Source organism: Sinohyriopsis cumingii, chromosome 14 (assembly GCF_028554795.1).
Source record: "Sinohyriopsis cumingii isolate HCF-2022 chromosome 14, ASM2855479v2, whole genome shotgun sequence".
Classification (NCBI taxonomy): domain Eukaryota; kingdom Metazoa; phylum Mollusca; class Bivalvia; order Unionida; family Unionidae; genus Sinohyriopsis; species Sinohyriopsis cumingii.
Genome location: NC_142974.1, coordinates 63,659,972 through 63,673,490, shown reverse-complemented (window position 1 = coordinate 63,673,490; position 13,519 = coordinate 63,659,972). Strand labels below are relative to the sequence as shown.

The 13,519-nt window shown below is 31.4% G+C and overlaps 1 protein-coding gene across 1 annotated transcript; it reads left to right on the top strand.

The window, feature by feature from the left end:
• Positions 1-1,945: 1,945 nt before the first annotated feature.
• On the top strand, positions 1,946-12,245 carry LOC149784004 (rho GTPase-activating protein 19-like). Its single transcript, XM_089932930.1, has 12 exons — positions 1,946-2,112; positions 3,440-3,677; positions 4,635-4,724; positions 5,605-5,814; positions 6,265-6,485; positions 6,982-7,068; positions 7,582-7,713; positions 8,099-8,260; positions 9,081-9,155; positions 9,520-9,615; positions 10,290-10,592; positions 11,702-12,245. The coding sequence occupies exons 2-12, from the start codon at positions 3,455-3,457 to the stop codon at positions 11,780-11,782; spliced, it is 1,680 nt and encodes a 559-aa protein (XP_089789056.1). The 5' UTR covers positions 1,946-2,112; positions 3,440-3,454; the 3' UTR covers positions 11,783-12,245.
• Positions 12,246-13,519: the final 1,274 nt, after the last annotated feature.

The following is a 13,519-nucleotide window of genomic DNA, read 5'->3' as shown; positions in this document are numbered from 1 at the left end:
CTACAAGTCGACGTTTATTTATACTAAAAATTAAATTCATCACGCATATTAAATTCGTGTTAAAAGCACAACAAACAATTTGGTAAATATAGTATTTATATTGGAAATTCTATGTTTTACGTAAAAATAAAAAAATTAATAAAACATTGTTACGTTGTCATGCTACTATTCACATCCAGAAATACATATGCGGTATGAACTGCTTTTTATCTTTTGTATTACGGTATTTATTACTAAATACTTATTGCGATATTTATTTGGATTTGAATGATTTGAAAATATTCCATTAAATATTACTCACCACAAAGTGACGTGTCCATCAACGTTGTTTATCCGTGGGTGTTTACTAATAACTATATTGATATTATTTTATTGCAAATCCGAAGAACCTGTATTTGTAAATTATGTTCTGTGATATGCAATATAAACACCAATTTTGTTTGATGCAATTAAAGTATTGTTTTGAATTTACCTTTTTCATAAGCCAGATCTAATACAGTATTTGTCTGTCTGTCTGTCTCTCTCTCTCTCTCTCTCTCTATCCATCCAAGTCTGTCCGTCCGTCTGTTTGTCTAATTTAGCTTATTCCAAATTAAGTTATATAAAGGGGTCTCAGTACCAATGGAAAGTTCAGAGGCCAATATGTACCTACATTTTTAAAGGTTTCCTTTCTACACCGGTCGACGATAACAATTAGAAACCAGTTTAATAATGTGTTATATTTTCCCTGGCTTTCATGCATTTCTGCAGAAAATGCAGTTAAAGTGGTATTATGAGGAATAAACCTTTTTGTTTATTACTCATTTGATGTGAAATAGTAAAGGCATATTTTCAAACACATTACATTTTCATATAAGCAAATCAATCAATAGCCATATTGTATGTTATAATCTATAGTTAAGGTCATTGGTTATAAATTGTGATCCTCCCTGTTAAGAAATAGTAATATTTATTTATCAGATAGTTCTGTTTCGTGCAAGAAAGAAATCTTAAAAGCAAGCTGTCTTTTTTGTTTTTGATGTTTATGGTCAAAATCACAGAGTAATATGACTTTAAATTTGGGTATCCACCATACATTTGGTTTCATAATGACACATTTCTTGCCAGAGGTGGACCAATATTATTGACGTATTTAACGACTCAGTGGTCTACGTTTGTTTCTACCCCCCACCCCCTCCAACGCCGGTGTTTGATGTTTATAAAATCTAATTTCTGAATATACAAGCATTCAAGCTATTCCTAAATTGGAACTCCTGAATATTACAGTATAATTATTACAGTATTAGATTGTCGAGATTCCCGTTAGTGGTGTTTACCTGTATGACAATGCTCGGTCTCACCTTGATGTTAATAAGTTAATATAGCCGTGCTCATAGTCAACTAAATATATCATGGATTTATTTTAATTATCAGGTTTATAAATAATATTTCTTGAAATAAAAATAGTAATAATAATAAAGAATTTAAATATCCAGTGTAAAGTGTTGACTGATAAGCAATTCCAATGTCAATTAAATTCTCAATTATATATATATATATATATATATATATATATATATATATATATATATATATATATATATATATATATATTTCGATGATGCAAATCCGTAGTTTTAATTTACGGTTCCAGGTACACCAACAAGCTTGTTTTCATTTACGGTCTATTGGTTTAGCTTTGAACAATCACGAAGCAGCTCTGTTTTAGCAAGTAATTAGGACTCCCCCGCTTACCTTAGACGTCACCAGCTTTGTTTTAACCAAGCCGTAGCCTTTGTCTAGGATACATTGTTGTGACATTGTAAGTGTCAAACCTTTTACTTAAACAAGGAATGGCCAAGCTCTTAAGTTTTTCCATCACTCAAATCAGTGAGTTCAGTTCAACAGGGAATGAATATTTAAGGGGTTAGTCTGTGTGCATTTCGTTATTCCTTGCTCTGGACAGCTTCGTGTCTGCATGTCTTGTCGTTATTACATGCTGTGAAAAGTTAGTTACATATACCTGTGTTAAATACATTGAAAAACTTTATTCAGAAATAGGAGGACAGCCTATTGACATCTTATTTGAGGCAGAGAGAAACATTGCATACTTGAAAGCTATTTCTTCCCCATGTAAGTACTGATTTATTTATTTATTCAAACTTATATTTCAATTAATTTATTGATACTTATCTTTTAATTAATTTCTTGACACTTATCATTCAATTAATTTTTTGAAACCTATTCAGTCTATTTATTTCTTTATTCAAATCAATTTTTTTATTTACTTATTTTTAAAAAGATTTATTCATTAAAACTTATCTTTCAATTAATTCATTGAAACTTATTCAATTCATTTATTGAAACTTTTCTTTCAATTCATTTATTTATTTATTTATTTATTCAAACATATCTTTCAATTAATTTATTGACACTTATCTTTCAAATAATTTATTGAAACCTATTTTTATTTATTTACTTATTTATTTATTTAATTATTTATATATTTATTTAAACTTACTTTTCAATTTATTTGCTTATTTATTCAAACATGTATCATTTATTTATTTATTGAAACTTGAAATTTTTCAATTTATTTATTCAAATGTCTATTTCAATTTATTTATTTGTTTATTTTTCAAACTTAATTTTCAATTATATATTCAAACTTTTTCTAAATTTATTTATTTAGTCAAACTTATTTCTAAATTTATTTATTTATTCAAACATATTTCGCAGTTTATTTATTTATTCAAACTTAGTTTTAAATTTATTTATTTGAACCTATTTTTAATATTTATTTTTTCACAACTTAATTAATTACAGTCAATTTATTTATTTATTAGAAATATAATATTTATATGTGATCAAGATGAATATATTCAGTGCCCCTTTTTGTCATGCTGCTTTTGAGAATGGATGATTTCATATTAAATTATATGTATTTATCATGGATCATTTCATAGTAAACTGTTGATTTTTATGACATATTGATTTCAATTTTGGAACTATATTAACAGCTTATGAGGCTTTTTCTTCATTCTTCATACAATTCTCTATTTTTTTTCTTCTTCTATCTTTGTTGTTTCATTTGTATCCAGTCCCTTCTCACCTCTGTCCATGTTGGCTCATGTCTTAGCTCAGTTTATGTGTATATGTGAAAGCTGCCAGTAGTTTCATGTGGGTTGGTGGTTTGTACCAGGGTTTTCTATAGTTTTTCCTCCGCCGATCATATTGGCAACCATATATATCCTATCTTGTGCTGAGCATTGCCATTAAAGCCACAAACAACAACATTAATCAGACCAATACACAAATACTCCATGACAATGTTATTCCATGGTACCAAAATTTTCGAAAAGTATGTCAAGTCCTTTGTAAATATTTTTCTGGGACCTGAATTATCATGTTCAAAATTCGAAAGTACAATCTTCCACTAATTTGTTAATATTTTTTTTAGATTTCAGCCAGTAACATGTCTTTATCAAACCTTTGGTGCCACCAGATGGAGGTGGAGAGGAATGTCAATCACCCACAGAACTGTCTATCTGAGAAACTGGAGACATTTTGCAAAATGCACCTATCCTTTCTTCTAGACCACACTGAGAAAGAAATTGAGGGACTCTTTGGTGACAGTTCCTCCAAACACAAGGATCCCATAAAGAAAAAGTTATCCACACCCTTTTCCAAGAAAAAAGGTACAGTTTTTATATATGGTGCTCATAAGTGAATTCGTTTCCATGATTTGAAATAAGCATGATTGCTTTTGTGAAACTCAAAATGTTGGGATCATCGCATACTGTTATCTGTATGCTGTATCTTATTACCTTGGTGTTCTAGTGTTTTATTACCTTGATGTTATGGAGTCTCATTACCTTGATGTTATGGAGACTCATTACCTTGATGTCATGGTGTCTCATTACCTTGATGTTATGGTGTCTCATTACCTTGATGCTCTAGTGTTTTGTTACCTTGATGTTCTAGTGTTTTATTACCTTGGTGTTCTAATGTATTATTTCCTTGATGTTATGGTGTCTCATTACCCTGATGTTCTAGTGTTTTATTACCTTGATGTTCTAGTGTCTTCTTACCTCAGTGTTATAGTGTCTTCCTACCTTGGTGTTCTAGTGTCTTCTTACCTTGACGTTATGGTGTCTCATTACCTTGCAGTATGAGTGTCTTATTACCTTGCATTTCTAGTGTCTTATTACCTTGGTGTTCTAGTGTTTTATTACCTTGGTGTTCTAGTGTTTTATTACCTTGGTGTTCTAGTGTCTTATTACCTTGGTGTTCCAGTCCCTTATTACCTTGGTGGTCTAATGGAATGAACTCGGTGAGAGATTAGATGTAAGATGACAAATTGTAACCATAATCTTTATTTCTCTCTCATATTAATTTTACAGTTTTAATTATAATTATTTGATGGCTTTTTAAATACTCATTTATTTATTATGTTATGGAAGTAAGTGTATGGATAGTATTTCCAACATGTTTCTATAATGACCCGCTATATGACTTTAATTTGAATGCTATATTTAACAAAAATTATTTACAGTCAGCTTTTATGTTGAAAATATGCTAAATATTATGATTCAGATAAATGAATGATGCTAAAATAGTGTGATTCATAGAGTTTCTGTTTGTATTATTCACAGAATCCCCACCACAGATGGTTAACAGATTCCTGTCTCACGACCAGGTTGCAAAGATTTTTCAGTTGTCAGAGTTCTTACAGCGACCAGAAAGTAAGTTAAAAGTTGTCGTATTTCAAAGCATCTCTTATGATCCTTACGGATTATTTTTGGTTGTGCATTTCTGTGACATAATGATACAAATGTATCATTAGGGTTAATTAAAAACAATGATACAATGTATCATTAAGATTAATTAAAAACATGTATTGTTTCTGTCAGGGTTTAGTTAGAGCGCACACTTGTTTTTATACAGTATTATCTCTGACAGTGTTTGGTAAGGCAGTACAACAATTTACACAGGAAGTCCAAAACTAGACCTACTCACAGGATGTAAGGCTTATGAGACAGAGACAGTAACATTTTGGGATGGGCATGTATAGTGAACTGATTTATTATAACAGGCTGATTAAGTTAGAAAGTTTTATTATACTGGTTTGAAAGTGCATAATTTTGCCAATACTTTAAAGCTATATTATTTGCATTTTATTTTTTCTTCCATAAAAGCCTTTTTCACATTTGAAGTCAGAACAATGCAGGTTAAGTATTAAGACTGATTGGAATTATTGAAGTCGGCTCTACCATTCAATTCAGACTGTTGTGATTTCACACCAACCAGCTACTGTTCGTGCATATACATCAATATCTATTCTCTAGGGTTCTATCCTGGGTTATTTCATGCATGAATGGACATTTACTCATGATGCATGCAATTTAGAAAAGAAGTTCACTAGGAAAAAATTGCCACAATATTAGATCAACAAATAAAGCAACACAGTCTTCTACAGTTCTAAAGTTAAACTGTTACCATAAAACAGTTTAAACAATTAAGACCAAATTTTTCCAAAATAATTATATATAATGCTTAATATAAAGTGCAAATCTTTCTCTTTATCAAACCTTTTGTAAAATTATACAATAATACTAATTTCAGATATCAGAACGGAGGGTCTATTCAGAAAAACTGGTTATGTGGCACGTCAGCGACTTCTGAAGGAATGGGTGAATCAGGGTGCCAATCTTCATCTGGATGATGGAACATTTTCTCCACATGATTGTGCCAGTGTGCTGAAGAGTTGCATCGGAGAACTTACAGAGCCACTTCTGACAGAAAAACATTTTGAAGCCCACTGCCAGATTGCTGGTAAGTTTCCAATAGTTTCATGGTAAACAATATACAACACATATCATGATATTGTTGTCAAGTATCCCATAGGTTTTACGGTAAATGATGACAATACATTGTATGAGATAAGACTATTGTAAATTTAGGTACTCATGCTAAACATACAGCTAAGTTTGCAAACAATATGATAGGCTATAAGATTATAAATTAATTTTATATTTGCATTGAATTAATACATTCATAACTGTCAAAGAATTGTTTTAATTTGGAAGCAACAGGTCTAAATATTGTTCTAACAGCTGACATGGCTCATAAACAGTAAACAAAACAAGCCATTACTTTGATAGCTCCTGTATGACATTTTTCCAACACCATTTCATTAGTTTAGACACATCTGAAATGCATAAGCATAACTATACAAGGGGAGACAACTCATTAATTTAAAATTTTTACATTTCACTTTTTCAGATATGAGTAACATTGTGAGACCAGGTGAAGACAGCTCCAAGGTGAAGGACAAGCAGATAAAAGCACTTCAACTGCTGTTTATCCTGATCCCACGTCAAAATGCCGTTGTTCTTGAATGTTTGCTTGACCTTCTACATAAAGTCAGCAATGTATCGGAGAATCTGATGACTGCACACTCTCTTGGAATGATCTTTGCTCCAAGCTTGATCTGTCCAAAGAAGGTAAAAAGCACACTGAATGAACATCCATTTTTAGTTAAAATACCTATTTTCATTATCTGTCATAAATGTTTAGATTAAATTGTTTATTTGATTGCAAAATTTATCTATAGAAGATATCTCTCAGTAAAAAAACAATTGATGCTTAAAAATACAAAACAATGAGATCACAGGTAGCAAACATGTTTCAGGACAACACAAATTAAAAATGTATTGTGGTATTATACTTTGAATTGGAAAGGAGAATTATGTGAATAAACACAAAACAGCAGAACATAAATGATAAAATAATAAGAAAATTTGCTTGCTATGAGTGAATAACATATGGGTGAAACACTTTACCATTTATGAAAATACTTTTTCACCCGCCTACATTTTGTCTTTTATTTTAAATTTCCACAAATTGTATGCTTGAATTGTACTAAATGGGACAAGCGAGTGAGTGACCAAATTCAACATTGAAATCAAAACTGATGAAAAACTTGATTTTCTTTTTCAGTTGTCTCCCTTGGAGTTTTATTCCAGGTCAGAGATATTCAGCAAAGCTATCTCTTTCATGATAGAGAACAAACCATTTCTATTCAAGGTATGTAGTATAAATTTATTATTCACTCAAACTTGAATTACAGTTTATCGTAATTGTAAATCCAATTAAACCATGCCATTATTTTCTTTAAAACTTTCATAAATAGGTTTTTATTATAATTTTATTATATTTATATGAATTATGTTTTATGTCCAGCAACATTATTTACAAGTGATTTCATTACATAAGCATTGAAGGTGGTGCTTCATTTTGCATTATTTTTAAATTGCATTCTACCAGTCGAGCTTTCATAAGAAAGGAAGACAAAATTATTGAATCATCTTTCCCTTTTCATAAGTTTAATATTGTTTTATTGTTGGGCACATTGAATGATCATTTTGTAGATTGTGCTGGTCCATCCCAAAATAATTATGTAAATTGCTGGGGGTTGTTGTCATTTTTTTCTTCTTCTTGTCATACCTCCTTGCTGGTTTGACAGTAGTGGTAGAGATCACTATGTTGTTGTAAAGTCAGACATTTTAATTGATATAATTTACTTTTTATTATCTATAGATTCCAAGAGAGCTTGCAGTGGATGTGGAAAATGTTTGGCAAGAAATGGATGAGCCCAATAACTCGTATATGTTTACAGAGGTGTCTGTTCCAAAACACACAAATGTCCATCTCAATATACAGAAAGCAAAGGTATTAATAAACATTGGATCCACCATTTAATAATTTGACAGCTAAGCTTATTCGTATGAATATGATCTTTTTTTCCTATTGCTAAAGCAGCAATGATCATGTTGTTGGGTCTTTTATTTATCGACTTATCTGCATTGTTTGATTGGCATATTTTGACTATTTTGACTATTCCAGTGGTCTTGGCTGATCAAAAGCACAGTTATTATTATTATTATTATTATTATTATTATTATAATTTTATTGTAAGTCTTTGGTCTTGAAATATTTCATAACCAAAGGCAAGAAATCTTTGCTAGGTGAGGAGGTTTACTGGTATGAGTTAAAACAATAATTATGTTTAAACTTTTGCAATATATTAATTAGTATATTTTGTTTAAAATTTCAGCATGTTGGTTCTACTTCTGCACACACAGTTATCAGATTTGGAGAGAGGAAATCCTCAGATGAATTGGAGTCCTCACAAGAGACCCAAGTGGCACAGGAACATCTGTATGCTCACTTACAAGTCATGCCTAGATCTTCCAAGAAAACAATATTGCTCAAACAGGTTGGTTTTCATTAAGATATATGTAAAATGGTAAATATTGAGTGTGCTTGAAGATATATCAATGAGGTTGTTGTTGATTTCAAGTTTTACACCATTTCTTAGCACAAAATGGTAGTCAGTATAACTGGTGGAAATAATAACCTGGAAAACCACAGTAACAACGAACTTCTCACAAGAAGCTACTAGCAGTTTTCTCACATACTCACATTGGCTGAGCAAGAGACTGGAACCCACGTGGACAATGGTTAGATGGCTGTGATCAACACAGGTGGACACTTTAGATTACTTGACAGCCTGGGACCCCTCTTGAAAAAGGTCAATCTTGCAATAAAAGAAAAATATGCTGTGCTGAAATCTTTTTTTTTAAAATGAGTCTATTCAAGTGTGCATAAGATACAACTTAGTCTTGAGATATCTTGAAAAGGAAATTTTACCAGTCAGTGCAGAATAGTTGCATGATATAAATATGATTGTTTTGTCCAAATGGATGACCATATTTATTCAATACATGTAAAGATCTATGAGTGATATGAAATAATTCATTAATTAATGGATGACCATATGTGTTCATTAAGTTTTAATTGCTATAGCTAATATTACTACCAGTTTAATTTTGGGACTATAGTAGTAAAGGTTCAAAATAATAGTGCCATCATCAAAATTAGAAATAAACATTTAATTGGGCATCTAAAATCAGAATGTTGTAAAATTAGAAAATTAATACTTCTTGTTAAAATGGAGAGACACATCACTACACAATGTATTTCAACATGTGTATGTTTAATTCTTTAAATAATTGATTTTTATATCTTAATTTCAGTTAAACTGTGCAAATAGGTATTCTGCTAGCAGGAGAAAGCACTCTAGAAGTCGTTCATTTGGAGAGTCTCTAAAGGTAAAAACCAATTCATCCTAGTTACCTTACTGCATGCTATAAGATCCACTGTCTTCGTCTTTAATTTAATTTGGTTGTAGTATTGAGGGAAATAAATTATAAATCCTGCACCTTACAGTATTTAAATATGAAACCTTACAATCTCATTATTTCAATTTTTTTTTAACCAGCTACATTGGACGCATCAAATATATACACACACAAACATGTCCAGACACACAAACACACAAAGCATGTTCATGAGTTTACATTGGGGAAAAGCTAACTAGAATCAGTAAAACTAAAGTAATGAAACCCATTATATCAATCACCAAGTTAAGTCTCAATGTCAAAATCTAATACCGATGCATTTTTTGTTTCACAGAAACATTTTCCTCTGCTGAATAAACGTAAACACCACAACGCCTTCAGTGATGATGTGGAATCCTGTGGCATGGGTCTCAGCTGGGACAACAAAATGGTATGTTCTTAAAATCAAAATGATGGCATCAACCACAGCAATTTCAATTCGTTTAAGAGAAGAGAAAACAATAACATACTGACAACACAGACCAGAACCATGTTTATTTCTACAATAAATTGTTCCGTGATTAAAGAACACCCAAATTCTAGACAGTATTTTCAGATTTTATACAAATTGAAATATCAGGCCTGGTTCATCAAATCATTAATTTTAAAAGCTATAAACCTCAAAAAAGGAAATTAAACATCAGCAGAAGTACATGTAGCATATGCATTTTGTTTTTATTTAAAAATTCAAACGGGGAATTAAAGTTCTTATTTAATGTGTTTCATACCAATGTCATGTATAGACAATGTTTTCCATAACAGTGAGATAGATAGGTAGATTTATATATAGATACTGTTTGTTCTGTGATGTTTGGCTTGCCTGGCATGGTATTGGGAGGGGGGAGAAAGCTCTACTATATGCACTTTGCATGCCTGCCGTGGAATATTTGATTTACTTTTTTAAGATTAAAAATTATAGGATTAGAGTTGCTGATGTATCAATTGCATATTTGATTCAATTTACTTGAACTAGTTATGGTATTGAGGGAATAGTGATGAAGTGAGAAAATGACAAAACCTATACACATATCACAATGTGATGAAACATTTCCTATTCCATTACAGACTGACACCCCTGCAGCTGTTCCATTTGCTGAGCTCAAACCTTGTGCACAAATACCACAGACCCCCAAGGAATCAAATGTAACCAATGCATTTTGGCAAGCCAAGAGGCAAAATGTTGAAAAAGACTGTAAGAAGGACTCCAGCACTGACCAGTCAATAAAGCTCATCTCTGGTCAGAAGGAAGAATACCACATTTCCAAAGTTGCACTGAGAAAGAAGGTCCGTCTCATTGCACCACAGAAACCCACAGCTGTTATATCACCAAACATAGAATCCTTTAGAAGGCCTACACAATTGACACAGGTAGACTGAATTAGTTTTTCAATCCGTTTTGTCTTTATCTAAATCATATTTTTAATGTGTACTTCAAGCCGCTTTGCAATGCTGTAATTTACCCTTCTGTTTTGGTTTCATTAATCCATCCTACAAGGCACCATCCTCCATCATGGAATGTACCTGCACAAGGCATTTTATCTCTAATGCTTTGCATTACTTAACCATAGGATGTGCCTGGACCGGGCATTATACTCCAATTGTATCAGCATCATATAACCACAGCATGTGCCTGGACAGGGCATTATACTCCAATTGTTTCAGCATTATGTAACCATGGCATGTGCCTGTACTGGGCATTATACTCCAACTGTTTGAGCATTATATAACCATGGCATGTGCCTGGACAAGGGATTATATCCCAATTGCTTTGGTATTATATAACCATAGCATGTGCCTGGGCAAGGCATTATATAACCATGGCATGTACATGGACAAGGCATTATATAACCATGGCATGTACTAGGACAAGGCATTATATAACCATGGCATGTACATGGACAAGGCATTATATTACCATGGCATGTACTGGGACAAGGCATTAAGAGGCATTCCAAATATTTTGATGAAACTTGTTCTGAACATTAACATTGATCTGGATATAACTTTTATGGGTTTTGTCTCATGAATGTCTTTACAGATGAGCTATGGCCTTGCCAATTAAATCCACATCTGCTTTTTGGTATTAATATTTTGATCTAGAATTACTTGTTCTTATTACCATTAGTATCTACTTGATTTTGGAAACAATTTGGTGCATGTGTGTGATTTAGATGTTTAGCATAGCTTTAAAAGATCTTTCAAGCATATTGAAAAATATCTGCAGTGTGGCAGTTTATAGTGATGTCTAGCACTGGGATATAATTTACACATTTTAAAACTCTTAATACCTCAAGGTTATTATTATTATACATTATTGTAATAGTTAATCTGTCCTAATTACTTTTGAGAAAAATTGTTTTCATGATTTTCACACCTTGTTTTCATTTTCAGACAGGTGAAGCAGTTTCTTCTCTTAATGGTTTAATTTCAAATATACATTTAGCACTTTTTATTTGAGGGTATTTTTTGTTTTACAGGTGGCCAAGATGGAACCTAGATCCAGGACTCCCATAATATTATTGAACTCTCCCAAAAAATATTTTGAAACTGATCTATGATGGCCTGTTGAACAACAATCAGGAAGAGTAATGGCATGAACACTGGCAATCCAGGCAAGTGTAACTAAACAATAATGGTATGAACAATGGCAATCCAGACAAGTGTAACTAAACAATGATGGCCTGTACAGTGACAATCCAGACAAGTGTAACTAAACAATGATGGCATGAACAATGGCAATCCAGACAAGTGTAACTAAACAATGATGGCCTGTACAATGACAATCCAGACAAGTGTAACTAAACAATAATGGGATGAACAATGGCAATCCAGACAAGTGTAACTAAACAATGATGGCCTGTACAATGACAGTCCAGACAAGTTTAACTAAACAATGGTGGCCTATACAGTGACAATCCAGACAAGTTTAACTAAACAATGATGGCCTATACAATGACAATCCAGTCTGTGGTGGCATGTGATGTTAGGACCAGTGACAATAGTTTTTTTTATATGTTTTTCTGCTATAGTACTATAGTGTTAAAATATATCTATTGCTGTAAGTAAGAGTTGATATTATAGAAATGTATGTATATATGAACAGTTACCTTTTTTCCATAAAAACATGGAAGCAATAACAAAGGATTATTAAATTTTGTTGCAAAGTTAAGGATGTCTTGACTTTTATTAATCTGGATTTAATTCACAGTATTTTGAGAACCTCATATATTTTCATTTCTGAAACTTGCAAAATATCCTTCTATGTTATGTTTCGCATAGTGTGTTGGCTATATTTCTTTCTGTTACTTAGTTTATGATCATTATTATGAGTGTATGCTCTTAAAATAAATAACATGAAAAGAGTGTTAAGCAACAAGTGTTCTAAAATTCAACAACTTATTTATTTTCATAAAACACAATGTGAAAATGAAAAAACAAACGTACAGAATTACATATTAAATCCCACCCAATATACTAAAATACAGAGACACATCATAATAATTTTAAAGTAATGAATAAACTTGAGTAGAAATCCAATGCTAAAGTGTTGCTGTCCCTGTGACAGCCTGTATTGTGTTGTTGTACCAAAAGTCTTTTCCTGAAATACAGTAATATAATTTCAGGTTTAATCCCAACGAATGTCTCTGTGTTTATGAGCACTCTGTATTTCCAGAGAAATTAATCTCTGAATTAAAAAACATTTTTCCATTTACAAAATTGCATAGCCTTCTACTTGACTTCAGGTCACAATTACCATTTTCCAAAAACAAACCATTACATAATAGAAAAGAACCTTCTAGAAACTTCATAATATTTACATAATAAAATGCTAGTTATTATTAGAAAGTCTGTTACTAAAATTATAATATGCAGCTTGAACAATGTCAGGTACACCAGGTAAATTGTAGGGGAATCCCAATATATTAGACACAGGCCCTAATAAACATATTTACTTATATTAATAATGACCATGAGACTTAGAGAATATATTAGCTATATATTAGTTGTTTGCAGATAACAATAAAGAAGAAAAATATAACATAATTCAGGTTAAGCAGAAAATAAACTTGAGTCGAACAATGTTACATTGCAAATGCATATATTGAAATTTAAAAAAATATAAAATACTAACTAACAAGCAAAATGCAAGTTAAATATACATAATACTTTTTATTTAAAAAAAGATTTATGCAATAAATATTTCTTCTAACTATTAATAAAATATACATGTGATAAAAATTACAATAGATGAAATCACACGAATGACACAAAGTATATATGAAACAGTAAAATAT